The sequence below is a fragment of the Oncorhynchus gorbuscha genome, linkage group LG16 (genome assembly GCF_021184085.1).
Source record: "Oncorhynchus gorbuscha isolate QuinsamMale2020 ecotype Even-year linkage group LG16, OgorEven_v1.0, whole genome shotgun sequence".
NCBI classification, from domain to species: domain Eukaryota; kingdom Metazoa; phylum Chordata; class Actinopteri; order Salmoniformes; family Salmonidae; genus Oncorhynchus; species Oncorhynchus gorbuscha.
The window spans coordinates 38,022,884-38,039,575 of NC_060188.1; the positions used below are offsets into that span (position 1 = coordinate 38,022,884).

Sequence of the window (16,692 nt, forward strand, 5' to 3'; positions counted from 1 at the left end):
AATGGGAGGAGTTTGACAGAAGGGTCAAAGTGACTCTTGTTGTCCAACCTGGAGATGTCACAGGCAGTGGCACCGAGAACACAGTTGCCCATTCAGATGCCCTGTCTCTGAGCCGTCCTGCCCGCTCCCAGCACAACGCAGTGTCGTGTGCACCCTTCACTCCTACATACTGGATATACAGAATGGCTGCTGGTTCTGGACCATCTTTCCTGCGTTGGATCCTTGTCCTCCTAACAGTCTCAGGCAAGGACATTTAATCTAAAACACTACAAATAATTGGAGGTTAGGCTATTGAGGGATTGGGTACATTGATGTAGTTTAAATTGAATGTCCTCATAATTGGACTTAAACACCACAGAAAGGACAGCTCACTCTTTGTGCCTTTGTTCACCTCTAAATGGTGACAAGCTCTCCAATGGCTTTGTTCTAGACATGTAGGTTGGAAGTGATGGTGTTTGCTGTCTGTAGCTACATTGACTAGGCCTAACTATTCAACAAGACATGGACGTTTTTGTACAATTAGGCTGTGTGTTAAGATGCTACTCTGAGTTCTTTAGCATTGCTGTGTATTAGCTTGTATTCCCACCAACATAGGCCTAACCCACAGTGCCTTCGGGAAAGTACTCAAGACCCCTTGACCTTTCCCACGTTTTGTTTAATCCATTTTAGAATGAGGCTGTAACGTAAAAAAATGTGGGAAAAGTCAAGGGGTCTGAATACTTTCCCGAATGCACTTTATATACTATTTAGAAGACTACCCTACTTTTACTTTAATTATAGCAACCGAGTTGAGGGGCCTACCAAGAAAGCTACAAAATATAGCCTTTTGACCATAACGTCAGGCGACTATTGTGAAAGCTTTGTAGTCGACCTCAGGATGTTGACAACGTGTGTATGGAACTCCGGAACAAGGAAATAGCCTTGTCAAACCTGTGTTTCTTTCCCCCACTCAACAGCCAGGTGTTCGGTGTTGGCGTTCAAGGTGATGGAAGGTGCTACTGCGACATTGTCCTGTCAATATTCAGTGGGCCGTTTGGGTTTGAGCGGTGTGTGTTGGGGCCGAGAATGTGGCACGTTCTGGTGCAATAACATTCTTGTGCAGACAGACGAACATGGGGTCATCTCCAAGGTTTCGGACAGATACAGAATGACAGGTGATGTCCTCGCGGGAGAAATGGACCTTGGAATTCTCGACGTCAAGCAGACGGACAGCGGGCCATACTGTTGCAGAGTGGACATAGACGGCATTTTCAACGACAAAAAAGTAATCCAAAACTTGAGGGTCATGAAAGGTAATTTACGTCCCTATTTAAAATTCTTGGGCAAAAATGGGGATCGATGGACTTTCTAGTTTTCATTTGCTTTGTACAGCAGACTTACATTGTGAACTCAGAACTTTAGACCTAAAATGCAATTGACTCTTCTAATCCGTCTATTATAAATTTTTGTTTTTTTGTTTTTAGCTGCTCCAGTAACCATTATGTCAACAACCACAGAAGCTAACCCTGCCACAGGTGAGTATATTGTAAAAATAAAATAAAAATAATAATAATAATGTGATCCAGGTGTGTGTGTGTGTGTGTGTGTGTGTGTGTGTGTGTGTGTGTGTGTGTGTGTGTGTGTGTGTGTGTGTGTGTGTGTGTGTGTGTGTGTGTGTGTGTGTGTGTGTGTGTGTGTGTGTGTGTGTGTGTGTGTGTGATGCATATTCCTTATCAGAGATGATATTAAAATTAATATTATTTCTGCGTTGATAATGACGGTGGTAATGATGATGACTCATGTGTGGTTAGTTGAAATTGAGAAATCCTTACGAGATGGGGAAGAGGAAAGAGAAAGAGTCATTTAAAGACCGGGAGGACGGGAAAATGGCGGAGGCAGATGTTCTGTTTGAATCAGATGGCGTGGAGAGGAGAGTGACAAGATCTGGATCACAGTGGAGAATGCAAAAGGAAATAAGAGAATTAAAGTGGAATCTATTAAATCAAAACCAGGTTTGGAGTCTTTTTTTGGTTGGAATAAGGGTTTTGGATCCATGTTGTTCCCTGAGAGATCCGGTTGAAGTTGAAATCGTGGATGTGTTGGATGAGGTAGCGTCAATAAGAATAACAAGAAGTGGGCTTATTTCGTTGTTTCTTTTGGCGTTTCCATGGAACAGAAGGAGCGTGCTTCGCAACTCAAGAAGATGTCCGATTGGAATGTGTCGTGTGTGGAACCTCGAAGCAGGGCGCTTATCAAGGGTGTTATCGCTGGGGTGGGGCTAGAAGTAAATGCAAAGGATATACGTGACAAACTGGATCAACTGGTTGGTGCACACCTGCTGACCCACATGTTGGATGGAGTGAGGAAGACCACTCCATCCATTCTATTGTTTTTTTGACGAAGAGTCTCTTCCTTCTCACATGTATTTGGGTCATACGAGATTACCTGTGAGAGCCTTCGTACCCAAACACATGCATGTGTGATGAATGTAAATGACTCGGCCATGTGCCAAGTGTATATGCAGACAGGAGGAGTATTTTAATGCCAGCTGAGCCTAAACACTGCAATTGTGGCGGGGAGCATGCATGTGAATTCCTGAAGTACCCTGTTAGGCTGAAGGAGACAGAGGTGGCAATAATAAGGGCTGTCCAGCAATTCTCCTATTCAGAGGCGGTGAGAAGAGTGGAAGAAAGGAGGGATGTTGAAGAAGTAACGGTAGCAGGAGGAGAGACACCTTGATACTATTCCTTCTCAACAGATGGATCCCGATGTGTTGCATGTTCGGAAGGTGGACTTTATAGCTGTTTATTACTGTGGCTGTCAACTGCACAGCACAAACGGAGAGGAAAGTGGAAACACAGAGGAAGCAGGTGTCGTCTGCGATTACATTCCAAAGAAGAAGAAGGTGCGATGGGAAAGAAAACTGCCGACTTAAACATTTACCCCTCATTCACACATCAGTGGTACAACGTCAATTATTAAACTACTTTGCCTTCCACAGTTCCAGGATGTGGTTATTCATCAAAGGGAGTAATATGTGCTAACCATTGTGCCTTACAAACATTCACTTTCAAAATGACTATGAGGAGACCCCTTCTCAGAGAGAGTAGTCTCAGACCACAATTCTAACTCCTTTTCTAGGGCTGATTGATCACTGAAAGAGCTTCATCTCAAACATAACCTTGATGAAACAGGGTGTGCTGTCTGGCTGTGCAGTGTTATCTTGAATCCCATTGTGCAAGTGCAGCAGACCTCATAGGAAACCACAAACTAGCGTTGAAATGACAGCTCTCATTTCAAGAGCATCAAGCAGCAGTGGTTGATGATGTCATGATTTACTGAGAAGTGCTGGGGTAGAGATGACTTGTTTGTGCCATCATCATCGCCCATGTGTCATTTCTCCCTTTGTAGACCACTGGAAAGCTGTTGAGTCGTCACACATAGCCATTCCAAGACAGAACACCAGTGTTTTGCATTCTGTAACACTGGTGAGTAAACTGTATACCATAACACCACCGGCATATAATCACCCTTTACTCAGCGTTATGGAAGACTATGAGAGACAAAATAAGCCCCCATGTGTTTAACCCGCTCGCTTCTCTCTCTGTGCTCTGGAACCAGGTGGATGACCCTTTCCCCAGCCTCTCTCTCCAGATCAACATCCCGGTGCTCTCCCTCTCCCTCAGTCTACTCCTACTCATAGTGGGGGCATTGGTCATACTGGGGTTCAAACGTATGTGCCACAAACTCACATCCTCTGTCGAAAAGCCCAGTGTGCCAATGATCACTTATTCAGACATCTTGCTGTGATGTGAAATGTTTGCCCATGTAAAAGTGCATTGCCGCTAACTAAGTAAGAGTAAGCGTTTCATTGAACCGTGTACAGTACGCTGTATGTATCCTCCTGTGCATATGACTAATAAACGTGGATTTGACTTTATGTTGATTTGAACTAATTATTTTCTTCTCGTGAGGGATGCACAGAAGAGCTCTAAAGGCAGGCTGGTAAGCAAACATGTGATAAGCGTAACAGACATGCAAACATATTGAACACAAAACATAAGCAATAATTGTCTTGGTAAATGTTTATGTTTTGTGTGCAATATGTTTTACATGTCTGGTATACTTATGTGTACAGGAATGTACTGCACTAGGTTACAGTTAAACCTGTCTATGATCAGCGTGTGATGATGTTTTGCAGCTTCCCTAGTTTGTCAGCCAAGGAGCCGCCCCACATCATCTATGAGATTCGCATGAGGATACCTGTGGAAGAGAACATCTGTACTCTGGATTAGGGAGGAGGGACCTATTCCCGATATAGTGCACTACTTTTGACCAGGACTCTGGTCAAATGTAGTGCCAAATACAGTATGTAGGAAACAGGGTGCCTTTTGGGACGCAACCCACTGTGACAAACAGATATCAGACTGGCTGTCCTCACATCTTCATGTTAACTGACGTCCATGGGACTGATCACGATCGCCTGAAACCTGCCTCACAATGAACACCTATCTCAAAGGCTCTATTTTACAAACTGTCTGAATTTAGCCTCTTTCTAATAAAACATTGAGTAAACCCAACCAGTAATTTTGTTGATAATTAACATGGTGTTCAACGTTTAGAATTTCGAGAGGCTATACCCCCAAGAAAACAAAGAGCCTATTTTTTTCCTCTAGTGGATTCTCTTTGATAACAAAGGCACATGCAGAATGGATGTAGGGGGAAGGGATTGGTGCTGCATGCAAAATTCTCCTGTCAAATCATTTTTCATAGCCACGTATTTTAAGTTGAATCAATGGTCTCCTTTTAGGAGTTTTATACATTTTTTTGTGAGTCATGACAGTGGTATTAAAATCTTGATGACCATGATTTAGCATCAGCAGTCAGGACATGGCTAAATGTATATATATATATATATATATATATATATATATATATACAGTTGAAGTCAGAAATGTACATTCACCTCAGCCAAATACATTTAAACTCAGTTTTTCACAATTCCTGACATCTAATCCTCATAAAAATTCCCTGTCTTGGGTCAGTTAGGATCACCAGTTTATTTTAAGAATGTGAAATTTCCAAACACCTGAAGGTACCACATCTGTACAAACAATAGTACGCAAGTATAAACACCATGGGATCACGCAGCCGTCATACCTCTGAGGAAGGAGACGCGTTCTGTCTCCTAGAGATGAACGTACTTTGGTGCGAAAAGTGCAAATCAATCCTAGAACAACAGCAAAGGACCTTGTGAGATGCTGGAGGAAACAAGTACAAAAGTATCTATATCCACAATAAAACGAGTCCTATATCGACATAACCTGAAAGACCACTCGACAGGGAAGAAGCCACGGCTCCAAAACCACCATAAAAAAAAGCCAGACTACGGTCTGCAACTGCACAAAGATCTTTTTGGAGAAATAACCTCTGGTCTGATGAAACAAAAATAGAACTGTTTGGCCATAATGACCATCGTTATGTTAGGAGGAAGAAGGGGGAGGCTTGCAAGCCGAAGAACACTATCTCAACCGTGAATTACGGGGGTGGCAGCATCATGTTGTGGGGGCGCTTTGCTGCAGGAGGGACTGGTGCACTTCACAAAATAGATGGCTTCATGAGAAGGAAAATTATGCGGTTATATTGAAGCAACATCTCAAGACATCAGCCATGAAGTTAAAGCTTGGTCGCAAATGGGTCTTCCAAATGGACAATGACTTCCAAATGGACAAATACTTCCAAAGTTGAGGCAAAATGGCTTAAGGACATCAAAGTCAAGGTATTGGAGTGGCCAAAGCTCTGACCTCAATCCCATAGAAAATTTGTGGGCAGAACTGAAAAAGCATGTGCGAGCAAGGAGGTCTACAAACCTGACTCAGTTACACCAGCTCTGTCAGGAGGAATGGGCCAAAATTCACCCAACTTATTGTGGGAAGCCTGTGGAAGGATACCTGAAACGTCTGACCCAAGTTACACAATTTAAAGTCAATGCGACCAAATACTACTAATTAAGTGTATTTAAACTTCTGACCCACTGAGAATGTGATGAAAGAAATAAAAGCTGAAATAAATCATTCTCTCTACTATTATTCTGACATTTCACATTCGTAAAATAAAGTGGTGATCCTAACTGACCTAAGACAGGGAATTTTTACTAGGATCAAATGTCAGGAATTGTGAAAAACTGAGTTTAAATGTTTTTGGATAAGGTGTATGTAAACTTCCGACTTCAGCTGTATGTATATATATATATATTATCCCAGCCCCGTCTCCGCAGGAGGCCTTTTGCCTTTTGGTAGGCCGTCAAATGCAATTGCATTTTTTCCCACATGATGGCAACACTATACAGTGAATGTTTGCTGGGCAAGTATTGACTGCAAGTTCATGTTCCTGGGAAATGTGTATTAAAACAGATGGAACGTTAGGCAACTACACTGTAGGCTACATAGTGTACTGATGATTTCTCAGTCAGGAAAGCGTAATATATTTTATGTTGCACAGCAACAGGTAATACCGCCTTTTTTGAAATAGTTGTGAAAGTGCATCAATACGAAGTACAAGTTATTTTTAGGGTCAAATTCAATGAGCTTTTGAAGTGTAACCCTGAGGGTCTGTTGCTCAGCTGTACAGAATGTGCTTTCACATGTTCATATGCTTAATTCTGCCTGTAACATCAACTTCTATTAGACTTATTTTCAAAGTTCATTTACAGAATGAAGATACTAAACCAATCTATTGTTTTACCATTAATGGTTGACTCTATAATGTTATTACCACCCAGTTCATTGTGTTTGTGACAGACAGACAACGCAATACAATGCCTGTCTGGATGTGTCAGGTCAGAGTACCCTCAAGAGCCTCAAGCTGACAACCAGGACACCTCAGCGGCAAACTGGATGGAAAAACCAAATGATGTAAATCTAAACATTGCTTCTCAGATTCTTCAGCAGAAACAGAAACACAGTCATGTGGCAGAAGAAGATCAGGCAGACAAGCCCCCTGTGCACCAGGCCCCCAGTGGGGAGCAGCAACAGCAGCCACTGAGAGATGGGGAATAATCAACACTCAACCATGGAGTCACATGGACGGAAGTGAGGAACGGGGACAGGATGTGCCACACATCAAGGCTGTGCACCATTGGAGGGAGAGAGAGCTTGGTCCTAGGACTAGTCAGACAGACAGATAGAAAAACTGCACGCACACACACACACGCACACACACACACACACACACACACACACACACACACACACACACACACACACACACACACACACACACACACACACACACACACACACACACACACACACACACACACACACACACACACACACACACACACACACACACACACACACACACACACACACACAACCTGCCCAGCAAGGTACAGAGGAGAAGCCAGATGTGGGGACTTGGTAGCCCAGATGGGAGAGGCCTGGAGGCACTGGAGGCCAGGGGACAGACTGAAATACAAATAAAAATGGGGAGGGGACGATTAAAGAGACCATAACAAAACGTTATTGACTCTCAAGTAACCGAAATGTCAGACCTGACATATTGAATATTGTACACAAGGAAGCAATTCAATTCTCAGTCACTTGAAACGAGTCAGGAACAACATGTGTACTGAACCAGGCTGACAAAGGCTGACAAAGGCTGAGGCTGACAAAACAGCAGCAGGGGATTCAATTTGTCTTCACATGGTTCTGAAGGATTTCACTTCCTCCTGGAAAACAAAGTGATAAGGAATTCTACATTATTTCAGTATTGTCAATCCAGTATAATCAAACCCCCCCGCTTCAATACATCACAACAAGTTGGTACTAAGATCAATTCACCCACTGTCAAAGCAAAACAGCACCATAAAGCAGCACTGCAGTGCTCTTGTCCTCTGAAGTGGAGGCTTTGAACGAGGTGGATTCAGTGGGCAGTTTGTTGACTCATCGTGAACAAACACATCAGGAACATACACACCACAAAGGTCATCATGAAGTAACATTGTGAAAATGGAAAGACTTTGTTTGCTGCTTTGACCATCAGTACACTTCAGCGTGAATAGGCCTTGTCACTCACTGCACGTTCATCTGGTTTGAGCATTCCACAACAGGAACACCGTGTTGGACAACACATAATAACTAACCAGTTGAGTTTTGGAGTCAATAGGCAGACAGAAATGCTACCATTGTGACCCTTTGAGGACATACTTTAAGAGTAAGACTAGATCATTATCTCTCCAACAAAAAAGAAGTGCAGACGTCTCCTGTGCTCTTTAACTTTAGTCATAATTATGTAGCTCTTCTGTAGGGAAAAAAATGCAAGTAATGACAGCGTAGGTGTAAGGTCACTGACTTTACACATGGTTCCTCTGCTATGAGGTATGTGTTTGAGGGTGAGTTGCTCTCTCCAGACACATTAGGATAGAATATCCTCTGAGTGCAGCTCCCTGAGGTAACCTTACACCTGCGGAGTGGAGCTATTCGCCACAGCCACACCATCGGCCTGTGGTCTGTTCCACCACAACATTGAGCTTTGTGATGTGTAGGTCACTGCTATCCTCTTTAGCATGGAAAAAGAGAAAAACAGAAAGGTATTTCCCGCTTTTCTCTTTCAAAAGCATACACTTTTTGATACAAGTTCAAATGCAGAATTACAGTATATTTCATACATATCGAGCAGATAGGTCAAATAAATGTGATAAATGAAATGAAATGGACCATTACAGCATTATGGTCAGAATAATGCTTTTTATATCTAATTAATCAAATGAGACACTTCTTCCTCTGATCCAATCTCTCTAAAACGTTCGTTCCACTAATCACCTCATTCTGGGAATCGTTGAGGCGCTATTTGTGGAATAGCTATCCGCCATGTTTAAGCCCAGAAAATGCGTTACAGCCACTACTTGTGGCTGGATAATGTGAAGTTTCCCCTTTGACAACAGTTGATCAGTGAGATCGAGTAGCTAAAGTCGTGCCTATAAGAACAATAATATGATGTACAATGCCGTTATTGTGATTAGAAAAGTACATACTTTGGGACGAGAAAACGCTGACAACAATTTCTATCAGGCACTTGATCTTGGTATTGCCTCTCTCTCTCTGCATGTGTCAGGGCTCAAGCCCAATTCTCTGAGTTCCCATGGAAACAGATGAAGACTTTTATTGGTGGTGTTTGTCAAATATTTGATAGCTAGCTCTGACAATCTCATAATGACCTGAAATGTAGGTTTGTCGCAAGTCCTACTGCTCCTGCTGATGTGGTAGTATCTAATTATTCCCTAAAAACTCTCATGAGGAATCAATGCGAACTTGTTACAATGGCAACTATGTCTATTATTTCTAGACATATTCGCTAAGAAATCCACACAAAATGTATTGAATAGAGCCAGTAGCACAATTCTAAAGATAATTCCTCTTTTCCCACTACCCCTTTAAAGAGTGAGGCCAAGGTGTATTGATAACAGAGCACTGTGATAACAGAGCACTACACCAAGGTGCAGCGTGGTGAGCGTACATTTTCTCTTTTATTCAAAATGACGCCAACAACACAAACCAAACCGTGAAGCTTCAGGCTATGTGCCTTCAAACAGAGTTAACTTCCCACAAACACAGGTGGTAAAAAAGGGTACCTAAATTATGGTTCCAATCAGAGACAACGATAGACAGCTGTCCCTGATTGAGAACCATACCTGGCGAAAATCATAGAAACACACAACATAGAATGCCCACCCCAACTCATGCCCTGACCAAACCAAAATAGAGACATAAAAAGGATCTCTAATGTCAGGGCGTGACACACTGATAGGGTTAAAGTGTGCTAATGGTTTTAAAGGGAGTGACTCCAGTTCTGGATCAGTGTGCTTTGAGAGCGACGTTGTCTGGCATAAATCGATGACCTGCTATAAGAGGAGAACAATGTAATCTCATGAGCTGCAATAAGAGGAGAATAGCATGATCTCATTAACAGATTACCACCAAAGATGAATGAGCACCGTCTTCCTAGATCTGGCAATTTCCATGCAAAATGAGCATACATGTGAAATTCAGAGGAGCATTTAAAATTGGGTGTCAAATTAAAGAGACTGCCCACTGGGCACAGGCGTCAGCTCAATGATTTACATTTGATTGAGTTGTCAACTAACGTGAATTCAAGGTGAAATCAACAAAGAAATTCACCATGCCATTAGATGTAGGTTCAAAGTTGGGTGATAATGCCACAAAATTTCCTTACCTTGATGACTTTAAAAAATCCACTCAGTTTCATTATATTGTTTTTTTTTTCAATGACTTGAAAACAATGTTGATTCAACCAGTTTTTGCCCAGTGGGTAAGAGTCTATATTTTGGGGAAATTAAGACATAGATACTAGTGGTGTGCAGGTTAGCTGTTTGTTCACCCGCACCCGACCGTAACTGTAACCTGTTCGAAACAGCCTGACTATAAGTGCATTCGGAAAGAGCTCAGACCCCTTGACTTCAACATTTTGTTACGTTACAGCCTAATTCTAAAATTGATTAAATAAATACAAATCTTCATCAATCTACACACAATACCCAATAATGACAAAGTGAAAACATTATTATTATTCTTTGCTATTTTATTTTAAAAAATCGTACAGAAATGTCATATTTACATAAGTTTTCAGACCCTTTGCTACGAAATTGAGCTCAGGTGCATCCTGTTTCCATTGATCATCCTTGAGATGTTTCTTCAACTTGATTGGAGTCCACCTGTGGTGAATTCAATTAATTGGACATGATTAGGAAAGGTACACACCTGTCTATATAAGGTCCCACAGTTGACAGTGCATGTCAGAGCAAAGAAAAATCATGCCGTAAGGTTGAAGGAATTGTCCATGGAGCTCAAAGACAGGATTATGTTGAGGCACAGATCTGGGGAAGGCTACCAAAAAATGTCTGCAGCATTTACGGTACCCAAGAACACAGTGGCCTCCATCATACCTAAATGGAAGAAGTTTGGAACAACCAAGACTCTTCCTAGAGCTGGTTGCCCTGCAAACTGAGCATTTTCAGCTGCAAGGACTGCGAGACCAGCCAGAATCGATGGAATGATGAACGGAGCTAAGTACAGAGAGATCATCGATGAAAACCTGCTCCAGAGCACTCAGGACCTCAGACTGGGGTAAAGGTTCAGATTCCAACAGGACAACAGCCCCAAGCACACAGCCAAGACAAAGCAGGAGTGGCAGAGGGACAAGTCTCTGAATATCCTTGAGTTTCCCAGCCAGAGCCTGGACTTGAACCCAATTCAACATCTCTAGAGAGACCTGAAAATAGTTGTGCAGTGCAGCTCCTCATCCAACCTGACAGAGGTTGAGAGGGTCTGCAGAGAAGAATGGGAGAAACTCCCCAAATACAGGTGTGCCAAACATGTAGCGTCATACCCAAGAAGACTCAAGGCCGTAATCACTGTCAAATGTGCTTCAACAAAGTACTGAGTAAAGGGTTAAGATTAGGGGTTAGGGTTAAGCTAAGTAGTTGAAAGTTGCTAATTAGCGAAAATGTTATAGTTGTCCATGATGATATTCTAACTCGCAACTTTTCAGTTGCTTGACGTGTACGTTATGCCCATTCACCATCTGGATGGAACACATACACAATCCATGTCTAAATTGTCTCAAGGCTTAAAATCCGTCTTGAACCTGCCTCCACCCCTTCATCTACACTGATTGAAGTGGATTTAACAAGTGACATCTACATTTGAAGTCGGAAGTTCACATACACCTTAGCCAAATACATTTAAACTCAGTTTTTCACAATTCCTGACATTTAATCCTAGTAAAAATGCACTTTTGTTTTAGGTCAGTTAGGATCATCACTTTATTTTAAGAATGTGAAATGCCAGAATAATAGAGAGAATTATTTATTTCAGATTGTATTTCTTTCATCACATTCCCAGTGGGTCAGAAGTTTACATACACATAATTAGTATTTGTTTGCATTACCTTTAAACTGTTTACTTGGGTCAAACGTTTCAGGTAGCTTTCCACAAACTTCCCACAATACGTTGGGTGAATTTTGGCCCATTCCTCCTGACAGAACTGGTGTAACTGAGTTCGGTTTGTAGGCCTCCTTGCTCGCACGTGCTTTTTCAGTTCTGCCCACACATTTTCTATGTGATTGAGGTCAGGGCTTTGTGATGGCCACTCCAATACCTTGACTTTGTTGTCCTTAAGCCATTTTGCCACAACTTTAGAAGTATGCTTCGGGTCATTGTCTGTGACGTAGAAGTCCGTCACTGGCCGCGGGCAGCATTTGGTTCTTTAACGCACACACATATTCTTCACTCCTCCCTGCGCCATTATAAGATAAGTTAACAATGTGGGTCGACACACAAATTAACTTCTGTCTTGGTGCATGCATTTCACACCTGTCAGTGTTCATATTTGAGAGATACAATAATTATTATACTTATCAATGTTGTGGATGAGCGCATTGTTTGTTTGTTCTGTTCCTCTCTCTCCATCTCTGTAGCTTCCGGGTATGCTGGAAAAGGACCCGAGCTAAGGGAATTGGGTTGGCTTTATAGTGCCTGTCCCAAATGGCTCAGTAATGCATATGGGCATATTGAAAGATATTGTCAGTAGTGAGGTAATGTTGTAAATGTTATGTTGTGATATTGTTTAAAACCGTGTTGCAATGTATATCCTTTAGTATGTTTAGTTCATGGAAAAGGTAGGTTTGTATTGTTAATTGATTAATTAATTAGGGTTAATTGTTCTGAGGGGAGGGGCTAGCCCTACAAAAGGAGCCTCTCTTTCAGTCATGGGGAGGTTTTTTGTTTTGGATTGAGCTGTGGATGGGGCAGCATTGTTTTTAAGCTGTCCCATAAGGTAGACGTTGATGGCAGTACTGTTGTTTTTTTGTTCCGGAATCACTTGTAAATAAACACCTTTGCACAGAAGAACTTTTGCGGTTCCGCCATCTTTTTATTTTGATAGAGGTTAGGTTATCCAGTTTAGCCTTCTGGCCTACTCTACGTGACATTGTCCATTTGGAAGACCCATTTGCGACCAAGCTTTAACTTCCTGGCTGATGTTTTGAGATGTTGCTTCAATATATCCACATAATTATCATTCTCATGATGCCATTTATTTGGGGAAATGCACCAGTCCTTCCTGCAGCAAAGCACCCCCACAACATGATGCTGCCACCCCCGTGCTTCATGGTTGGGATGGTGTTCTTCGGCTTGCAAGCTTCCCCCTTTTTCCTCCAAACATAACGATGGTCATTATGGCCAACACTTCTGTTTTTGTTTCATCAGACCAGAGGACATTTCTCCAAAAAGTACGATCTTTGTCGTCATGTGGAGTTGTAAACCGTAGTCTGGCTTTTTTATAAATATTTTGGAGCAGTTCTTCTTTGCTGAGCAGCCTTTCAGGTTATGTCGATATTGGACTCGTTTTACTGTGGATAGATACTTTTGTACCTGTTTCCTCCAGCATCTTCACAAGGTCCACTTTTTGCAACAAAGTACGTTCATGTGTAGGAGACAGAACGCGTCTCCTTCCTGAGCGGTATGACGGCTGCGTGGTCCCATGGTGTTTATACTTGCGTACTATTGTTTGTACAGATGAACGTGGTTCCTTCAGGCATTTGGAAATTGCTCTCAAGAATGAACCAGACTTATGGAGGTCTACGTTCTTGGCTGATTTCTTTTGATTTTCCCATGATGTCAAGCAAAGCGGCACCGAGGTTGAAGGTAGGATCTGAAATACATCCACAGGTACACCTCCAATTGACTCAAATGATGTCAATTAGCCAATCAGAAGCTTCTAAAGCCATTACATCATTTTCTGTAATATTCCAAGCTGTTTAAGGCACAGCCAACTTAGTGTATGTAAACTTCTGACCCACTGGAATTGTGATACAGTGATTTATTGTGTCATGTACAAAGTAGATGTCCTAACCGACTTGCCAGAACTATAGTTTGTTAACAAGAAATGTGTGGAGTGGTTGAAAAACAAGTTTTAATGACTCCAACCTAAGTGTATGTAAACTTCTGACTTCAACTGTATAAGGGATCATAGCTTTCACCTGGATTCACCTGGTCAGTCTATGTCAGTCTGTCATGTTCTTAATGTTTTATACACTCAGTGTACTGTAGGTTGCCCTAGAAGACTAAATAAGCCCTTGCTCAACAGAATAATGTCATAAAACGATAATGTGAACGCTTCAATCTAGTTGACATTGGTCAAGTTTCCTCTGTAATCCCTGTTTCTTTCATCCAGCAAAGACATTTATGGATAAAATGCAGTAACTCCAGGAAAAAAAAGAAGGAACATTTCCAAATGTCATCCGTTTTACCGATTGTTAGGAACTAGAAGCTGCAAACGGACCAACATGTTTCTGATAAGACTTCAGATCAGCTTGAATACATAGCCTATTTCATGTGGTTTAAATACTATTAAATACTACTTTTATTACGCTGATAAAGAGAGAACCACTACAGACGGTATCTAAGTGCACATTCGCCTTCTCTCAAGATGCCGAAAGAAATGCGTCATATTTCTCGGGACCAAAGTTTTCCCTAGATTTGGTGTATAATTCTAATAATTCTGCAGGAGTTGATATTTCAGCAATGTGAGAGGTTATAGACCTACAGTCAGTGTCCAGCTTTCAGTTTCCATTTCAACCATCTGAACAGTAGGCTACAGTTCCCTTGACGTGCCATGGGCCTATTTGAAGTCTCCGTCTTGTGACTGTTGAATTTTACAACGCCTCACAATCAGCACATAAAACATAGAGACACAGCTATCATCCTCTGTACCACTTCACCAAATCTTTCTCAAACATTACTTTTCTGCCCCCCCCCTTCTCTTTATTTTCAACTCTCCATTTCACTGCTATTCTCTCATTGAACGAAACTCTGACATTGTCCCTTTTTTTGCCTCGGTGGATGACATGAACTTTTCCTGTCCATTCCAAAAAACATTTGTCGTCTGCGTGTATAACTCCAGTTAAGCTCTCAAGCTTAGGCTTAAGCACTAATGCCAGATAGCCTAAAGTAATGAAAGAAAACCCTCCATGTAGTCTATGGATAAAAATTGCACAAGAATAATACATTCACAGATTTTTTGTTTTCTCTTTATTCAACCCACCCGCCTGCCACCCACCTGCCACCCGCCTGCCACCCGCCTGCCACCCACCTACCCACCCATCATCCGTACAATATTTCAAATCAAATCAAATTGTATTTGTCACATACACATGGCTAACAGATGTTAATGCGAGTTTAGCGGAAGGCTTGTGCTTCTAGTTTCGACAGTACAGTAATAGCTAACAAGTATTCTAACAGTTCCTACCAAATAAACACAAATCTAAAGGGGTGAATGAGAATATGTACAAGTAAGTATATGGATGAGCGATGGCCGAGCGGCATAGGCAAGGTGCAATAGATGGTATAAAATACAGTATATACGTGATATGAGTAATGTAAAATATATAAACATTAACAGTGGCATTATTTAGAGTGCATTGTGTAAAGTGACTAGTGATCCATTTATTAAAGTGGCCAGTGATTGGGTCTCAACATAGGCAGCAGCCTCTCTGAGTTCATGATTGCTGTTTAGCAGTCTGATGGCCTTCAGATAGAAGCTGTTTTTCTCTCGGTCACAGCTTTGATGCACCTGTACTGACCTCGCCTTCTGGATGGTAGCTGTGTGAACAGGCAGTGGCTCAGATGGTTGATGTACTTGATGATCTTTTCGGCCTTCTTGTGACATCGGATGCTATAGGTGTCCTGGAGGGCAGGTAGTTTTCCCCCGATGATGTGTTGTGCAGACTGCACCAGCCTCTGGAGAGTCTTGCGGTTGTGGGCGGTGCAGTTGCCAAGATCCTGAGGCCCATTGTAAATGCCATTCATCTGCCGCCATCACCTCATGTTTCAGCATGATAATGCACAGCCCCATGTCGCAAGGATCTGTACACAATTCCTGGAAGCTGAAAATGTCCCATTTCTTCCATGGCCTTCATACTCACCAGACATGTCACCCATTGTCACCCAGCATCTTCGCACAGCCATTGAAGAGGAGTGGGACCACATTTCACAGGCCACAATCAACAGACTGATCAACTCTATGTGAAAGAGATGTGTCGCGCTGCATGAGACAAATGGTCCCACCAGATACTGACTGGTTTTCTGATCCACACCCTTACCTTTTTTTTAAACATATCTGTTGCTAACCGATGCATATCTGCATTCCCAGTCATGTGAAATCCATAGATTGGGGCCTAATTATTGTATTTAAATTGCTTGGTTTTCTTATATGAACTGCAATTCAGTAAAATTGTTGAAATTGTTGTATGTTGCATTTATATTTTTGTTAATATCAACAGTAGTATTTCATTTTGGAGAAATGATTTGTCTTCTGTAAGTTTAAGAAACATGCCCTGTGCCTTGTAATTCCGTTACCAAAACCCCCCACACATATCTATAAGATATTTTTTATTTCTCTCTCACACGAGGAGGGAGGATCATGAAAGGTTCAAAGAAGTAACAAGGTAGGCCTATCAATTAGTTGTACTGTTTTTACTGAATACCAGTAAAATCACTGACTGACACTGGACATCCATGGACGTTGGAAAGTAGTTCCATTTTGGACACTCCACTCTGGTCTTTCAAGATACACAGATATCTTTTTTTGGTCCGGACCGCCCTTGATTTCAATATCTACAGATGTAGATTT

The 16,692-nt window shown here is 41.9% G+C and overlaps 1 protein-coding gene across 1 annotated transcript; it reads left to right on the plus strand.

Moving 5' to 3' along the window:
- Nucleotides 1-68: 68 nt before the first annotated feature.
- On the plus strand, nucleotides 69-3,919 carry LOC123998598 (hepatitis A virus cellular receptor 1 homolog). The gene is made up of 5 exons (XM_046303603.1): nucleotides 69-243; nucleotides 957-1,292; nucleotides 1,464-1,514; nucleotides 3,391-3,467; nucleotides 3,601-3,919. Exons 1-5 carry the CDS (start codon nucleotides 183-185, stop codon nucleotides 3,787-3,789), a joined length of 714 nt encoding a protein of 237 aa, XP_046159559.1. The 5' UTR covers nucleotides 69-182; the 3' UTR covers nucleotides 3,790-3,919.
- Nucleotides 3,920-16,692: the final 12,773 nt, after the last annotated feature.

Bases quoted from the DNA above. Each gene is read 5' to 3' on its own strand.
- LOC123998598 (XM_046303603.1), top strand. From the start codon at position 183: ATGGCTGCTGGTTCTGGACCATCTTTCCTGCGTTGGATCCTTGTCCTC. The intron at 1,515-3,390 runs GTGAGTATATTG...CTCCCTTTGTAG, and splicing joins AGAAGCTAACCCTGCCACAG to ACCACTGGAAAGCTGTTGAG. The intron at 3,468-3,600 runs GTGAGTAAACTG...CTCTGGAACCAG, and splicing joins TTTTGCATTCTGTAACACTG to GTGGATGACCCTTTCCCCAG.